Source organism: Typopeltis vanoorti, chromosome 24 (assembly GCF_054136105.1).
Source record: "Typopeltis vanoorti isolate ZY-2024b chromosome 24, IOZ_Tvanoo_1.0, whole genome shotgun sequence".
NCBI lineage: Eukaryota > Metazoa > Arthropoda > Arachnida > Uropygi > Thelyphonidae > Typopeltis > Typopeltis vanoorti.
The window spans coordinates 26,676,756-26,695,592 of NC_143572.1; the positions used below are offsets into that span (position 1 = coordinate 26,676,756).

At 33.6% G+C, this 18,837-nt stretch overlaps 1 protein-coding gene across 4 annotated transcripts in view; it reads right to left on the reverse strand.

Annotated features, from left to right (window-relative positions):
* Positions 1 to 18,837, reverse strand: part of Nadk2 (NAD kinase 2, mitochondrial) — a 154,783-nt gene that overhangs the window by 13,556 nt on the left and 122,390 nt on the right. For all 4 annotated transcript variants that reach the window (XM_090413743.1, XM_090413745.1, XM_090413744.1 and 1 more), the window contains 2 exons: positions 3,418 to 3,558; positions 3,283 to 3,322 (listed from right to left, as the gene is read on the reverse strand). In XM_090413743.1, coding sequence (XP_090269869.1) covers positions 3,283 to 3,322; positions 3,418 to 3,558 — 181 coding nt within the window. The remainder of the gene's footprint in view (positions 1 to 3,282; positions 3,323 to 3,417; positions 3,559 to 18,837) is intronic.

Consider the following 18,837-nt stretch of genomic DNA (forward strand, 5'->3'; position numbering starts at 1 on the left):
GGTATAAAAGTCTTACAGTGGCTGCACTGCATAGTTCAGAAGGCGTGGACAGAGGGACGAATTCCAGATGATTGGAGTAGAGCTCTCATAGTGCCCATATATAAAAAGGGAAATAAAACTGAATGTGAGAATTACAGAAGTATTTCCCTACTGAGTGTTCCTGGTAAGATATATGCAAGTATACTGAGAAACGGTTGAGAAGAATTGTGGAAGAAAAGCTTGGTGAAGAACAAGCTGGATTCAGGCCAAATAGAGGCTGTCAGGATCATATCTTCACTTTACAACAAATTAGTCGAGAAATCATGGGAATATAACAAAGATCTGTATTTAAGGTTTGTCGATCTGGAAAAGGCATATGACAAGGTGCCAAGAGAGAAGCTATTCAATATGCTACAGTTATATGGTGTCAATGGGACATTATATCAAACAATACTTAGTCTTTATTTGAGTTGTAAATCAGCAGTTAGGATTGAAGTAGAGGAAGATGGTTTAATGTTAAATCTAGTGTGAGACAAGGACGTACATTATCCCTCTGTTATTCGTTATCTATATGGGTCACTTTATGAAGGAAAATGGTATTAAACATGATATCAAGATCGGAGATGTTAATGTCAGCTCTCTGCTTTATGCAGATGATGTTATACTTCTAAATAAATCCGCTACAAGTCTGCAAGATTCCCTGGCTAAATTGAATAACTGTTTTGTGATAGATATAGTATGAAGGTCAGCAATAACAAGACAACGATAATGAAAATAGGCAGAAGCATTGAAAATATTAGCTGCATTGTGAATAGAGAACCTATAGAACAAGTAAAACATTTCAGCTACTTAGGCATGATTTTTAGTGAAGATGGTAAATTAAATATGGAAATAGACAACAGAATCAACAAAGCTGGTATGGTAGGAAGTCAATTGAATAAATTCATATGGAATAAGAGAGAAATTAGTAAGAACACTAAATTAGCTGTATACAAGACAGTGTTCAAACCAGTTTTAAATTATGGTTCTGAGAGCTGGGTCAGAAGTAAAGCACTTAACCAAAGACTAGAGATTGCAGATATGAGAGTCCTGAGAAAGATTAAAGGCATGGAATCAATGGCCATATCGTATTAAAAACAAGAATATTAGGAAAGAACTTGACATGGTCAGCATCCAGGAATGCGTTAGCAGAGCTAATCTCAGGTGGTATGGTGACTTAAACAGAATGGGCGAGGAAAGATTAGCAAAAAAGTGTTCTCTGCCAGGTTGGCAGGGAAACGACCCAGAGGAGGAAGACCAAGATATAGATGGATTGATACGGTACAAAGTGACTTAGACGATAGAAATATAAGATCTGATAATGTTGGGGTCTTGACAAGTAACAGACTGATTTGGAGGAAAATTGTAGATAGGAAGTTAGTAATGATGTAAATTTTTCATGTAGTGCTATCATATCCTGTACACCCCCTTGAGGGTACATGGCACGAATTTGATGATGATGATACATTTCTTTCAACTGCAAATGGCCATGTATGGTCTGTAAGTGTTTGTGTGCATAAGTTTTGATAAATTTTAACTTTTTATAATAGATCTGTATATACTTTATGGTATTAAATGATAAAATAGACTAGTATCTACATACATTTTATGCATTCATATCATACCTAATTTTTTTAATATTTCTAAGCTACACACGGTTTGTCTGCGAATTTTTCAAATCGTCGCAAATCCCCCAAAAAATTTTCCAATACATTTATTCATAAAAAAACACGTATAAGTGGATCATTGCTGTTCAAACCTGTGTTCTTCAAGGTAAACTGTATAAAAAATAAATTTGATATTATTAATATTCAAGAATGTGATAATCTAAGGTGATATGATCGAGTATACAGAATGGGAGAGGGTATTTTTATAACTTTTCACCTCCCATTTCTGCTATTTTGGCAGATGTCAAAATAACAGGAAAAAGACTTTAATCCAAGATTGAAGACTGATGCAGTCAAGTGTCTTAGAAGATTGAAATTTATCTGGAAGAAATGGATCTTAGCCTTATGTGTCACAGGGCATGAAGTGGATAAGTAAGTGAGTATCATATTTTCCTGCATACTATTTGAGATTGTACCATCTTTCTATAGAAAGACAGTAGAATCCATATAATACAAAAAACATGCAATTTTTATATGGTACAATAAAATGATCTCTTCATGTTATCAACAAAAGGATATCAAATAGTCAGATGGTGCTGTCTGGCACTATCTGAAAATAAGAGCAGAATTTAAGCAAAGATGAGAAGTTGAAACTAATGGCTTTGACAAGACTATAATGCACTGCTGTCAATTGCACATGGAGGCTACTGTTTTACATTTAGGCCTTTACAAATCAAGCTAGATTTCTTTTCTTTTCTCCTCCAGGTATTCCATTAGTATATTCAACAATTTTTTTTTGAATTTTTTAAATGCTTTTATGATATTTTGAATTGGAGGAGGGGGAGAATGTTCAGTTTATACAGTCTCTGGGCTACTCCCAAATCTTAGTTCAAATCACTGAGGTACTCTCTCTCTCTCTATATATATATAAATAAATATATGCTACTACTATTAACTCGGGGTTTGGATATGTTCATTTTTAATATAAACTGACTATAAACCCGAGAATTATAACAAATTGAGATTTATTTGAAAACGCAACATGTTTCGTCGAGATTGACTTCATCAGGCGTTAAGAACATAGAAAGATATTAAAATTTGTTATAATTCTCGGGTTTATAGTCAGTTTATATTAAAAAATGAAAAAAAAATATATATATATATATACATATCCAGGTTTCCCATTTTAATCCAATTTTTTGAGCAAGCTCTCAAAGGGTTTAAGTCCTCATTTCTCAAACCACACAATCTGCTGCATTCAAGCTACGTTAAAGGAACCACTTCAATATCTATGAACAGTCTATTCTCTGGGGTTAGTTTCTGCAAGAACTAGTTTCTGGGTAGAAAAATATTTCTCATATCAACAATGAGAACTGAATCTGTTTTTTTCACCCAAAGAGCATACATCACAATTGTTCTTCTAATTCCTGTGCTATAGAAATACTTTAACCATTCCTAAGAATATCATAAAAAGTCGTATTTCCAGAAATTCCAGCACTAAAAATGTGACAATTTGACAGTAACTCACATAAGTAATTCTCTATTCTGTATTCACATGAAAGTAATATAAAAGTAGCAACAAATATAGCAGGCTAAATGATTATATCCACTAAACAATGATTCCCCCCCCCCCTCCTCTGCAAATCTTTTTACTCACTTTCTTGCAAATCCTCTTGGTTTGCTGCTGAAGTCGGTTCCTGGAAAAAAATAAAATAAATAAAATAGCTTATAGAAAATTGACAAAATTTATTATTAGTTTCTCATTTTAAAAAATGCATATATAAATTCTTACCAAAAACCACAGGATCTCTAATGGTGTAAGCCATCAACAATTCAGATGGGTTAAATATCAGTGAATTATTGAACCTGGATGTGATCCTTTCAATGAGTTTTTTATCTTCCAGCTCAATAGCAACACCTGTTTCTTCATTTACTAGTGAGAAAAAAAAAACAGTGAATGAAAGAATCTATTTCAAAAATAAAAATTCTAAAAACTGAGAAAAATATCTAATCAGCATTACACAAATCAAACACAAAAAAATGACAATATAATACAATTCAAGTCATGCTATTTCTGCCAAGCAAAATATACATATTAAAGCCAGCAATCAACACTAACTACTTAATTAATTTTAGCATCATGCTAGAAAGCAAAATGTGAAACTCTATTTTTATGGTATCAATTAAATAAAAATACAGTGCAAATATATATAAAAAAATAATAAAATAAAATAAATAAATAAAAAAGTGGGAGAAACATTTAAATGCCATTTGTGAGAAGTGCCTCTCAAACAAAACAGTACTGAAAGATTAAACATTACAAAGCAATATTTCATAACATAATTGAATCACTGCATAAAAATATCACTTACAATTATACAATATTAAAGAAGTTGCTCAACTGTACCAAATTATTCATAAATTAGTGTTAGCTTTATAATGACCATCTGATAAGTAGCAAAATAATACAGTATATACAGAATCCATTGGATTCTGGTTAATTGGGCCACATTGGATATAACATAATTTGGCCCAATTAAATGAAGGTGCATGTTAAGAGTTAAAAAGGTGTAGAAGACAAAATACAAGTTTAGACAAATTTTTTGTTCATTGTGTAGAAAAATTACTGACTTATAAATAATTGGTCTAATTAAAGTAAAATATTTGCCATAAAAATAATTTCGTTTATATACGTAATAAACAAGCATGCAGTTTTTAGCAGTTAATGATGTAGGAAGTGATCAAATATGGCCTGTTGTTTTATTTATTTATTTATTTATTATAATTTTTTTTTTTTGGTTGCTTGCAATTAAACAAAATCAGCACAGGTCTTTAGTGTAGACATAATATTGCCTTTCTGCATGAAATAGAGTCATAATCCAATAATAAATTTTCTGGTGTCCTGGTGTTCATGTGATCCATCAAGCTTAGCAGTGTCATCACTCTCATCATCCTCATCACTCTTTTTCTTCTAGTGTTCCCTATTTTGCTTCAATTTCCTCCTCAGAATCTTTTCATCTTCATTGCAGTATTGAAGCTAACCATCAATGGATTCAAATGTTTCATGGTTTCTGATGTGGTTCATGTCTAATGAAATGTCATTTTCCTATTGGCCATATCTGGCATATGTATGACTGAATGCTTAAAACCATGGTAAGCAAAAGTTTTTAATGGGCTTGCTTATTTCTCACCAACTATCAGTCATAAACTGTATATTTTTCAAAAGATTAACTTTTCTGAACTGACCTCTTTTGTCAACAACCAGTAATTTTTTCCTTGATTTCCACTGTAATTTTATGTCCCAACTCATAAGCCAATTCTTAAAAAAATTCAGATGTCATCCATCATTTTTATTGGCATGGTACTGAACTTCACTCTAATCCCTTTAAAGCATCAAGGTCAGGACTTCCTTCAGTAACTAAAAGCTTTTGTTTATCAGTTCCTGACATATTTGAACAGCATAATACTGTTACACAATTCACTGCTTTCATTGATCCAAACAGTGTAGCATGTTTATAACCATAAGGAATGGAACCATCTGATGTGGCATGATAAAATAGCCCTGTTTTCATCAGTACTAAATTTTTGAATCAAGATTATGTAATTTTTAACACTCCACATGGTAGAGGTTACTGGCTGGCCCAACTAAAAAACACTGTATCAAATGAATTGAAGATTAAGGATTGTTTAAGGGTCACTGCTTACAAGTGGAAGGAAACTTCCATGTAGTTCTTTGCATTCTTTTAAAGAATGCAAAGAACTGACTGGGTCCAATCCTCTCCTTTTCATGGTGCACCCTGTTAGGTATCTACCTGGATACTGAACAAATGAGGATGGGCTGCCAATTTGGGATTTAGCCAACCAAATTGTATTCTTCTTGGCTTAAACCACAATGTAAAACAATGGCACAACATGACAAAATTTCATGCCAGCTGGGACATTGTCCGATTAAACAAGGTCCCTGTTGTTTTCATTCAGGAAACCAGGGAAAAAAGTGAAAAGTCAGCTACTGGAACACATCCCAGAACAACTCAACATCAACAGAGTTCAAGATTGGTACTATCAACGTAAGAAGCATCCGTGGAAAAGAAATGGAACTAGCAGAAGAATTGGATAAGTACCAGATCAACATAATATGCATGAAACAAAGAAATCAAAAACAGGTGAGATCTTTCTAAGCAACAAATACAAAATGTTATATTTTGGTAATAGCAATCAGAGAAAAGAGGGAGTAGCCATAGTATTCAACACTAAATACGAAGATAATATTGAATGGAAGGCAATATCAAGTAGTCATGTGGGCAAATATCAGAATGGGGAACTGGACAATGACACTTATTTGTGCTTATGTCCCACAAAAGGTTCTACCAAGGAAGAAATGGAGGACTTTTTTGAAGCATTAGAGAAGGCAGATGGCTCAATGAAAAAAGAAAAGTTGATCCTTGTTGGAGGTCCAAACCACAGAGTAGGAAATAATTACCAGACATATAGAATGTGTTGGAAAAATTTAGAGAAAAGCGCAAAGCTAATAATCATGGTAAATGGCTGCTGGATTTCAATTCAAGAGATGGATTAGTTATTATTAACACCATGTTCCAATATGGTGTTAATATTGGAACATGGTGCAAGAAAGAAGAAAAGTCTCGTTGACTATGTTATAGTGGACAGCAATGTCTTCCCACTAGTTCAGGACACATTTGAAATTGGAAGTGATCACTATTCAGTTTTGAGGGCTAAAAATGAATTTCACATTGAAAAGAAGGGTGTGTAGAAACGTTTTTAAAATGAATCAAGACTGAGCAGCTTTCAGAGATGAACTGGAGACTGAAATATACAAACATCATTGAAAAAAAAAAAAATGAGAGTTTGAAAAAAGAACCAAACGTCGGAGATTCAGTGGCAAATCCTGAAGAAAACGTTGCTTGATTGATTTCAGCCAGAGCAACATGTGATGAGATTGTCTGTACGGATATAAAAACCAGAATTCCATGGTGGACTCAGGAAGTTAGCAAAGAAGAAAGCATATCTAAAGTTCTTGGCAAGTAAGTTACCTTGTGCTCTTAGAGAATACAGAGAAAAATGTAAAAAGCAAAGCACTGTGTAAAACTAGCTAAACAAAACTCAGATGAAGACTTTGGTAAGAACATAGAAAATAAATTTCAGGAAGATAGCAAAACATTCTGGAGGCAATTGAATAAGCAATGATTCCTTTTACAGTCAGAGATGATAAAGGTGACAAAAAAACTGAAGATAAAGATATTCTAGATGTCTGGAGTAATCACTTTGAAAGACTTAAATGAAACAAGCAGTGTTAGCATGATGGTAGAAAACTCCCAACAAGAATGCAGTCAGGAACACATATTCATACTTGAAGTAGAAAAGGTCATCAAAAACCTGAAATGTGGAAAGGTAGCTGAAATAGATGAAATTCGGCAAGAATTTCATCTACTCCAGCTTTATGGCTGCACTACATAATTCAGAAGGCCTGATAATTCCAGATAATTGGAGCAGAGCTCTCATAATACCCATCTATAAAAAGGGATATAAAACTGAATGTGAGAATTACAGAAGTATTTCTCTATTGAGTATTCCTGGTAAGATTTATGCAAGTATACTTGAGAAATGGCTAAGAAATATTGTGGAAGGGAAGCTTGGAGAAGAACAAGCTGGATTCAGGGCATACAGAGGTTGTGAGGATCGGATTTTCACTTTAAAACAGTCATCATCATCATCAAATTCCTGCTATGTACCCCCAAGGGGTATACAGGATATGATAGCACTACATGAAAAATTTACATCATTACTAGCCTCCTATCTAGAATTAACCTCCAAATCAGTCTGTTATTTGCCAAGACTCCAATATTGTTTTCCTACTAACCTGGCAGAGAACACTTTTTTTGCTAATCTTTACTCGCCCATTCTCTTTTAGTCACCATACCACCTGAGATTAGCTCTGCTAATGCATTCCTGGATGCCGACAATGTCAAGTTCTTTCCTAATATCCTCATTTTTTAATATGATATTGACATTGATGCCATCTGTTCGTGCCCCTAACCTTTCTCAGGACTCTCATATCTGCAGTCTCTAGTCTTTGGTCAAGTGTTTTACTTCTGACTCAGCTCTCAGATCCATAAGTTAAAATTGGTTTGAACACTGTCTTGTATACAGCTAATTTAGTGTTTTCACTAATTTCTCACTTATTCCATATAAATTTATTCAATTGACTTCCTAATTCTGTTGTCTATTTTCATATTTAATTTACCATTTTCACCATCCTCATCAAATTCCTGACATTTACCCTCAAGGGGGTGTACAGGATATGTTAGTACTACATGAAAAATTTATATCATTACTAACTTCCAACCTACAATTTTCTGCCAAATCAATCTGTAACCTGTCAAAGCTACAACACTGTCAGATCTTATATTTATATCTATCTATCTAATAAGGCACTTTTTACCATATCAATCCACCTGTATCTTGGTCTTTCTCTGGGTCTTTTTTCTGCCAACCTAGCGGAGAATACTTGTTTTGCTAATCTTTCCTCGCCCATTCTGTTTAAGTGACCATACCACCTGAGATTAGCTCTGCTAATACATTCCTGAATGCAAAACAATGTCAAGTTCTTTCCTAATATCCTCATTTTTAATATGATATTGCCATTGATGCCATCTGTTCACGCCCCTAATCTTTCTCAGGACTCTCATATCTGCGGTCTCTAGTCTTTGGTCAAGTGTTTTACTTCTGACCCAGCTCTCAGATCCACAAGTTAAAATTGGTTTGAACACTGTCTTGTATACAGCTAATTTAGTGTTCCAACTAATTTCTCTCTTATTCCATATAAATTTATTCAATTGACTTCCTACAATACCAGTTTGGTTGATTCTGTTGTCTATTTCCATATTTAATTTACCATCTTCACTAAAAATCGTGCCTAAGTAGCTGAAATGTTTTACTTGTTCTATAGGTTCTCCATTCACAATGCAGCTGATATTTTCAATGCTTCTGCCTATTTTCAGTATCTTTGTCTTGTTATTGCTGACCTTCATGCTATATCTATCACAAAACAGTTATTCAATTTAGTCAGGGAATCTTGCAGACTTGTAGCGGATTTATTTAGAAGTATAATATCATCCGCATAAAGCAAGGAGCTGACATTAACAACTCCAATTTTTATATCAGGTTTAATACCACTTTCCTTCATAATGTAATCCATATAGATAATGAATAACAGAGGTGATAATGTACATCCTTGTCTGACACCAGATTTAACATTAAACCATCTTCCTGTACTTCCTTCAATCCTAACTGCTGATTTACAACTCAAATAAAGACTAAGTATTGCTTGATATAATGCCCCATTGACACCATATAACTGTAGCGTATTGAATAGCTTCTCTCTTGGCACCTTGTCATATGCTTTTTCCAGATCTACAAAACTTAAATACAGATCTTTGTTATATTCCCATGACTTTTCAACTATCTGTCGTAAATTGAATATCTGATCCTGACAGCTTCTATTTGGCCTGAATCCAGCTTGTTCTGCACCAAGCTTCTCTTTCACAATCCTTTTCAACCGTATACTCGCATAAATCCTACCAGGAACACTCAGTAGAGAAACACCTCTGTAATTCTCACAATCAGTTTTATTTCCCTTTTTATATATGGGTACAATGAGAGCTCTACTCCAATCATCTGGAATTCGTCCTTCTGTCCAGGCCCTCTGAACTATGCAGTTTAGCCACTATAAAACTTTTATACCTCCATACTTGGGCATTTCTGGTCTAATATCATCTACTCCAGCTGCCTTTCCGCATTTCAGACTTTTGATGGCTTTTTCTACTTCACGCATGGATATGTATTCCTGATTGCATGCCTGGTCAGTGTTTTTTTTTTATCACTGTGCTCTAATCACTACTAGTTTTATTTAGCAATTTTTCGAAGTAATTACTCCAAACTTCAAGGATATCTTTTTCTCCAGTTTTCATATCACCTTTATTATCTCCAGTTCCTTTTACAGCACTCTTTCCTCCATTTCTAGCTTCTTCAACAACCTCCAGAATATCTTGCCATCCTTTTGATATTTATTTTTCTATGTTCTTACCAGTCTTCCCATGACTTTTGTTTAGCTTTCTTACATTGTCTCTGTATTCTCTAAGAGCACATTTTTTTTATCCTTGTATCCTATGTAGACAACCTCACCACATGCCTCTCTGGCAGAATCAATCAATGTTTCCCTCAGAGCTTGCCACTAAATCTCCAAGGTTTGATTTGTGTACAAACTCTTTCTTTTTTTCTTGAATAATGTTTGTATATTTTAGTCTATAGTTCACATCTGAGAGCTGCTCAACTTTTATTTGCTTTAAAACTTTCTTACATGTTATTCTTTTCAATATGAAATTCAATTTTATCCTGCTTAAGACTAAATGGTGATCACTTCCAATTTCAAATCCTCTGTACACTCTAGTGTCCTACACCAGAGAGAAAACATTACTATCAACAATAATATAGTCAATGAGACTTTTCTTATTCCTTGCCTCTTCTCTCCATGTGAATTTGTGCACATTTTTATGTTGGAACATGGTGTTAGTAATAACCAGTCCATGTCCTGAGCAGAAATCCAACAAGTATTTGCCATTATTATTAGCTTTGCTCTTTTTCTCCAAATTTTCCCAAAATATCTGTATGTCTGACAATCATTTCCTATTCTGGTATTTAGATCCTCATCAAGGACCAACTTTTCATTTTTCATTGTGTCAGTAGTTTTCTCTAGAGCCTCAAAAAATTCTTCCACTTCTACCTTAGTAGAACCTTCTGTGGGGCCATAGGCACAAATAAGTCTCATTGTCCAGTTCCCCATTCTCATATTTGCCCACATTACTCTACTTGTGACTGACTGCCATTCAAGAAGATTAGCCTCGTATTTAGTGTTGAATACTATGGCTACTCCTTCTTTTCCTTGAATGTCATTTCCTGAATATATCATTTTGTATTTATTGCTCAGAAAGATCTCACCAGTTTTGGTCTTTTTTTGTTTCAGTCACCCCTATTATGTTGATCTGGTACTTATCTAATTCATCAGCTATCTCCATTGCTTTGCCATTCAGGCTTCTTATGTTGATAGTACTGATCTTCAATTCTGGTGATATTGAGTTGGGGTGTGTTTTACGATTTGTTCCAGTAGCTGACTTTTCGCTGTTCACCCTGGTTCCCTAACGAAAATAACGGAGGCCTTGTGTTATAATATGTATTTCTCTATTATATTTATCTTATATCTTTGCTTTATACTCATTCACTCATTTGTTTTTATTACTAACTTACTCATTTGTACTTATTTATCTTCTTACTTACTCAAACCTTACTCATCTAAAATCCTACTCACTGCGCTATTGTTATATCTTCTTTTATTTTCTTTATACTTTCATTATATATAATATATACTAATCTACTTCCCTAAGAATGCCTGACCTAACTCTACCTAAGAATGCTTCCTTTTCGGACACTGGCAAATTTATTTTTTATTGCTGTGCCAGCCATAGTCCTATAATATGAGCTTATTTAATATTCAGGGAATATTCCTAGGTTAATTGGCATTCATTCTAATATACACTAAATAGATACTGGTTCTAATTCCAGTCATGGCCAATAATCTATTTTACTCTAACACTCTCATTAAACTCCCTCCCGCTATGGTTCTAAGTTTTTGCAAGTGGTAATTTGATTTCTCGAATCAAGCACGAATCAGGCATATACAACAAAACACGTTTATTGGAACAAATTACACTTTACAGCTATAATTGGAATATGATACTAAGCTTTTCAAAATCTCTTGCTAAGTTAGTTACTCAATACTAATTTAACAGATCACTCATAGATTAACTTGGTAATCTCACACAAACTATAAACATTAAATCTAGCTAATTATATTACTCAAAAATCAAACTCTTATTTCATGCTACATTAAAATACATCTCACAACCCATTACTATTCTGATAAAATTCATCTACAAAATTTCAAATTCGCATATAATCTCAGTCACATGCAGCTAGAGTTTCACTCTTGACATTCCTTAGTTTATCAGAATTATTCTATCTCAAATTACAAATCCTTATTATAGTCCACTTAATATGATCTAACACTAAATTCTGTCTCATTCAAACATACAGTAAAGGTCTTTACGTTACCCAATCTTTTTCTTTCGAAGGTCTGTTAACAGCCATGTGTTTTCGGGTCCTCCTTCAATCAGTTGCTTCTGCAATAGGCTTACGACTATGCCGTCCGTTTTACATTCTTCCCGGACTCTAACTTCGCACTGCCTCGATACAGTGCATTCTCTACTCCTACTTGAGTGGGACATCTCTCTCTCACTCATCCCTACTCCGTCCGCTAGTCAGGAATCCTCGAAGTGAAGTTGGAAACAACCAGAAAAAAGCCCAGCATTATCGCACGCATTCGCTTATATTTCGTCCCTTCTTTCCCATACAACCTTTTGTCTTCATGCCCCTAAGGTGATCCTCCAAGTCCTAGCTGTCGTTAGGTGCTGTATTCCAGGAATCCCGCTGGCGTCATATTCCTCGTACGTTGTAGCTGGCGGCATTATGGCCGATACATGCATATGTAACTCGACCTTTGCACTCGTTCTCTTAACTTCTTTGGCGACTTATTAAGTTTAAGACAGCTTAATGGGACAAGATTATACCACAATTTCCTTATTAAAATTCATTAATCCTATAATCCTTCAGTTTAACTTTCAACTACAAGATTTTTCTAGTGTGATTTACATGTTATTACATAAAAATTCCTTTACAATAAAATTCAGAACTGTGTGCTGTCAACCAGGTATTATCTGAGTTAGCCAAAATTCTTATGTTAGATTCTGAATGAATAATTTCTCAAAAATCATCCATTCAAGATCTAACACTTGTTTAACCGGGTGGCACCCCAGCCAGCATGAAATTCTACCATGTTGTACCATCATTTAATATTGTGGTTTAAGCCAATAAGAATACAATTTGGTCGGCTAAATCCCAAAGTGGCAGCCCATCCTCGTTTATTCAGTATCCAGATAGATACCTAACAGGGTGCACCACGAGAAGGTCAGGATTGGACATTAGGTTAGAAGCCCTGGTCTTTAAGACAAATAGTTGAAAAATCTTGGGAATATAAGGATCTGTATTTAAGTTTTGTAGAACTGGAACATAAAAATTCCTTTATGACAAGGCATATGACAAGGTGCCAAGAGAAAAGCTATTCAAACTGCTACAGTTATATGGTGTAAATGGGACATTATATCAAGCAATACATAGTCAAGTTTTAATAATGGCAAACCGTGAGAAGACATATAAATACAAAATTAATAATGGAAAAACTCACGTAAAAAGATTATTTAATGGTATAATTTTCTTAAATTATACTATTAAATTATACTCTTAAATACTATATTTAATAGTATTTAAGTTTTGTAGAACTGGAAAAGGCATATGACAAGGTGCCAAGAGAAAAGCTATTCAAACTGCTACAGTTATATGATGTAAATGGGACATTATATCAAGCAATACATAGTCAAGTTTTAATAATGGCAAACCATGAGCAGACATATAAATACAAAATTAATAATGGAAAAACTCACGTAAAAAGATTATTTAATAGTATAATTTTCGCCCATGTGTCACAGGCATCTTCAGTACATTTTAAGCTCAAATTAAACAATAACTGATAATTCCAAAAAGTGCCACCTAAGTAGCTAGTGTAAAATAACTAAAAAGGTCAATAAATTTCCTAACAAAAAAATAAATAAATAAATAAAAAAAAAAAAAAAAAAAAAAATATATATATATATATATATATATATATATATACAATAAAAAGTTAGGAAAGATTAGCTGAATTATAAAGTACTATCTCCCATAAAGGGGATAGACATAAACCATCAGATCTGTTTAAGTTAGGCGAGTGAAGTAAAGTTTCCCATGTTTCTTTATAAAGCCTGTCAATGAGGAACCGACTTTTGTGAAGTACTCGTCTTTTTCCAATGACCTCTATGTCTAGTGATGATGGCATGTTCTGCAAGTCCAGAATGTTCAAGTTCAAGGTACTGAATATAAGACTGGTGTTCTTCTAGTTGAATAGAGGCAGATCTTCCTGTTTGTCCGAAATAAGATAATCCACAAGAGCAAGGAATCTGGTAGACACCTGGATAATTAAGATGTGGAAGCTTGTCCTTAGGAGAAGTGAGAAAGGTGGAGATTTTTCGGAATGGTCAATATAGTCTCTATTTAAGTGAGTCAGCAGTTAGACTTGAACAGGGTACAGGAAGATAGTTAGAGGTAAAATCAGGTGTGCAATAAGGGCATATTATCTCCACTGTTATTCATTATTTATATGGTTCACATTTATGAAAGAAAGTGGTATTAAATCTGATATCAAAATTGATCTTAGCTCTTTACTTTATGCAGATGATGTTATACTTCTGAATAAATCCAGTACAAGTCTGCAAGATTCTCTGACTAAATTGAATAACTGCTGTAATAAATTTGGTATAAAAATGAGCAATAAAAATACAAAGCCCATGAAAATAGGCAGAAACATTGAAAATATCAATCAACTGTATCCTGAATGGTGAACCTATAGAACAAGTAAAACATTTCAGCTATTTAGGCACAATTTTTAGTGAGAATGGTAAATTAAATATAGAAATAGACAACCAACACAATGAGTAAAGCCGGTATGGTAGGAAGTCAGCTGAATAAATTTATATGGAATAAGAAAGAAATTAGTCAAAACCCTAAATTAGCAGTATACAAGATGGCATTCAAACAAATTTAAACGTATGGATCTGAGAGCTGGATTAGAAATAAAACACTTGATCAAAGACTGGACATCTCTATGAGTGTTCTGAAAAATTAGTGGGGAGTGAACACATATCATCAATGGCAGTATCACATTAAAAATGAAGATATTAGGAAAGAACTTGCCATTGTTAGCATTCATGAATGTGTTAGTAGAGCTAATCTCAGGTGGTATGGTCACTTAAATAGAATGGGAGAAGAAAGATTAGCCAAAAAAGTTTTCTTAGCCAGGATGACAGGGAAAAGACCCAGAGAAAAACAAAGGGATGGATTGATACAGTAAAAAGCACCTTAAAAGACATACATATAAGATCTGATAATATTAGAATCTTGACAGATAACAGATTAATTTTAAGGAAAATGGTTGATTGGAAATTAATAATGGTTAGGGTTGCCAGATTTTGGAAAACCAAATACAGGACAATTTGGTGAGACTGAAAATATTATAGGAACAAGTTTGCTATTGCAATCATTAGAATTAAAAGAATGATGATGCGTTATGCTATGAAATGCCATAGTTATTTCGGCAGCAATAACTTTTCTTTCATTGCTGGCATTTGGTTTTACAAAATAAGTATCAATATTTTTGGAACTGGTAATTCTCGATTTGTGTTTCTGAGTGTTAATGTGTTGTGCGATATCCGATTGTCCCCCATGTGCAATACTAAACATTCGTCTACACATTTTGCATTCAACTTCATCGCTATGTTTTCCTTTTTGCAATAAAATTCCATTCTTTCGAATAATCATCATTAAAAAAACGCACCTTTGTTGTGGCATTGTTAAGGAAAGAAAAAAAATTTAATTTACCTTTGTATAATTAATAAAGAAAATTAATTTACTTTAATTATATATTTTATGTATTAACCAAATATCGCACATTCGAAAAAGGCAAGATATTATTTTTTTAATAATTATTGAAATAACATCCACATACTGTACTATTTGATGTAAAATACGAGTTGTCTGGCAAGCCTAGTAATGATGTAACTTTTTCATGTAGTACTATCATAATTATCCTGTACACCCTCTGAGGGTACATATCTGGAATCTGATGATGAACGAAGCAAATTCTTGTTATATTCTCATTTTGTTTTTGTTCTTGTTCTTCCAGACTTGTCCCAATAAAATGGTTATCCCAATTAACCAGTTGACCAATAAACTGGAATCTACTGCATAATAATTATGTACTCCTGAACAGAGTAGTAGTATATAATTATTTTCCTTGGCATGAATAGGCAATCTAAGAAAAAAAGGGAAACAGTTAATCGCGAAGAAGCAGAATTTTGGCAGGGAGGTTAACTACTTGAGATAATTGTCATGTGGGGTTATGCTGACCACATGAAGGTGATGAAGGAAACCTGCCAAATTAAAGCAAATGCTGTGAATAATAATTAAGTTCAGAGTAGTGCAGCACACTAAGTGCAAACTATGTAGGAAAGTCACTGAAGGTTATTCGGGTATAGCATAAGCTAATGTAATTTAAGTGATAATGGCATATCACTTAAATATGAAAACTGCAGAAATTTACTTGGTGGTAAGAGATACATGCAAGTTATGGTAACTGATAAATTCAACAGGTGGTAACAGAGGTAGAGGTTTGGTTTGGTTTATGTTTTAATGGCACAAAGACTATGGTCACACTGCTCCAAAACAAAAGTTTGCAGCAGTACACAGGGTTTGAAGAAAGTTACAAAAAATTAAGGAAAACAGTATTAACATATAGACAAAATGAAAGCAAAGGCTATAGCTGTGCCCAAATAGTCAAAAGATACATTAGTAAATAAAAAGTAAATACAGATATATACTAAAATGTACAAAGTTAAGTTACACAGTGCTTTCATATAAATAAAATTACAGCAAAAGTTACAGCTGCGCATAGGGTCAGAGGCTAAAGTGGCACAAAAATAATCTAATGTACATTAGTACATAAAAATGTAAATGAAAATATGTATTAAACTGTATAAGGTTAAACAATACATTATCTGCATATAAATAAAATTACAGCAAGGATTACAACAATACATTGAGGTTAAAAAGTTATACACAGGTAATAAAGAATAAAATCAATGTGTATGTACAAAAATCAAGTTAAACAATGTGGCTTCCACACATAAAAAAACTAAAGCAAAGGCCACAGTGGTTACAACAGTCAAAGTTAATTAGTAGATAATATGGACAAGATTAAATTAAACAGTGTGGCACAGTGGCGGCTGGTGAAAATTTTAAGTGGGGGGTGCTGCATATACAAAACACTTTTTTTTTCCTAATCAGTAACGAATTTATTAAAAATATTTCATCCTTACCATGAACAAACACCAATAATAAAAATTTCGCATCAATAGCAATGACAAGTGCAAATGAATATCGGCATTAGATCGCAGTGCATTTGTTTTGTGTAACGATAATTGAAAAAATTATTTTCATATTTTCAACAGTGACACTCGTCATAATTCAGCCTTGTATCTATAATAAATAAATAATTATATGTTATTTTAACAAAATAAAATAAGATTTACAATAAAATAGTTCACCACGAACACGCACCAATAATAAACATTCATATCTCACAGAAATAACGAGCGCAGGCATAAGATACACTGCCCAAGCGGCAGTGTATCTTATGTAACGATAATTGAAAAAATATAATTCTTTTCATATTTTCAACAGTGACACTCATCATAATTCAGCCTTGTATCTATAATAAATAAATAATTATATGTTATTTTAACAAAATAAAATAAGATTTACATTTAAAAAAAAAAAGTTCACCACAAACACACGCCAATAATAAACGTTTCATATCGTACAGAAATAAGGCGCGTAAACATACTAAAAATACACTGCTGTTTCAGCAGTTACAGTTGGGAATGACGTAACCGTGCAATGACAAGTGCAAATATCGGCGTTAGATCACAGTGCATTTGTTTCATAATCTAAAGCATTAATCGAACAATTCCAATTATTAACTATTCAATCAATGTCAAAACATAAGCTGTAACATGTTGTATTGCATTTATATAATGTTGTAAGCATTGTTATTATTTATAAACACAAACAAATTTTAATTTTTTTCAATTTTTCCTTGGGAGTGCTGCAGTGCTTATGTACGGGCTGCCACTGGTGTGGCATCTACATATAAACAGAACTACAGTAGCGGCTACAGCAGCACACAAGTATTTGAGGACAACTTAGCATATAGTATAAATGTACAATTGTACATACAAAGCTACATCTAAGGCCACAGTAGTACACAAGGTTGGAGGTTACAGCAGTACACAAATAGTTGAGATGATTTATTAAATAATATATATGTACTAAAATTTAATTGAACAATGGTATCTATATATGAGTAAAATTCCAGCAAGGCTGTAGCAGTACATAAATACTCAAGGATAAGTAATAAGATTATGTGTATGTACAAAATTCAGCAATGTGGGCTCTACTTATAGATAAAATTAGTCAAATGTGCTTGTACAGGTAGATTTTTTTAGAAATTTAAAAAACATCATACAATTTGTCTGAATGTATACAGTTCAGCACATGAGTAAAGATGCTATTCCTTTCTTGTGTAAAGCACCAACATTTCACCAGAATATGATTAATGGTGAAACAAGTGTTGCATTCTTCACACATAGGTAGGTTATCAGTCTTCAGTAAATATGAGTGGATAAGATGACTGTTGCCTATGCAGAGCCTAGCTAGAACTACTACTTCTCTCCTGGTCCTATGCTGACTTCACTGCCAGAGCCTATTTCAGGTTTAATTTCATGCAGTTTATTTTTTAGTGGTTCCTGCCAGTAGTGCTGCCATTGGGCTTTTAACTTTGATTTTATTATTTATGTGTAGTCAGTGTATGGAATGGTCAAACAGGATGAAAGGCAGTCTGACGTGTGTGACATTGAGCCTTGTGATGTAGGGAAAAGAGACTGGTCCATGTAAGATCATCAGGAAAGGACTTTATTATTAGGCTATAGTTGAGCAACAAATATTTTTGTGTGAGTGATAAAGGGGGTTCATTTGATTCTACATAAAGACTTTGAATGGGTGATGCGTGAAAAGCCGGTAGTTATTTGGATACCCTGATGATGGATATGGTCCAACCACTGGAATGTGCTCTTCCTTGAAGAACTATAAACCTGGGATCAATAATCAATAATAAATTTAGTTTAATCCTTTATCCAACTGTAAGCAAACAAAGTTTGTGCATGAAGTATCTTCAAGACTGAGCCAACTTGTGGTAAAGTTGGACTAAGCTCTCATCACTTGTCTTAGTATCTTCCATAATGAAAAGCCCATCTCCTTGAAGGCATGTATAATGCTATGCATTAAGGCAGGGGTCAGCAACCTGCGGCTCCGGAGC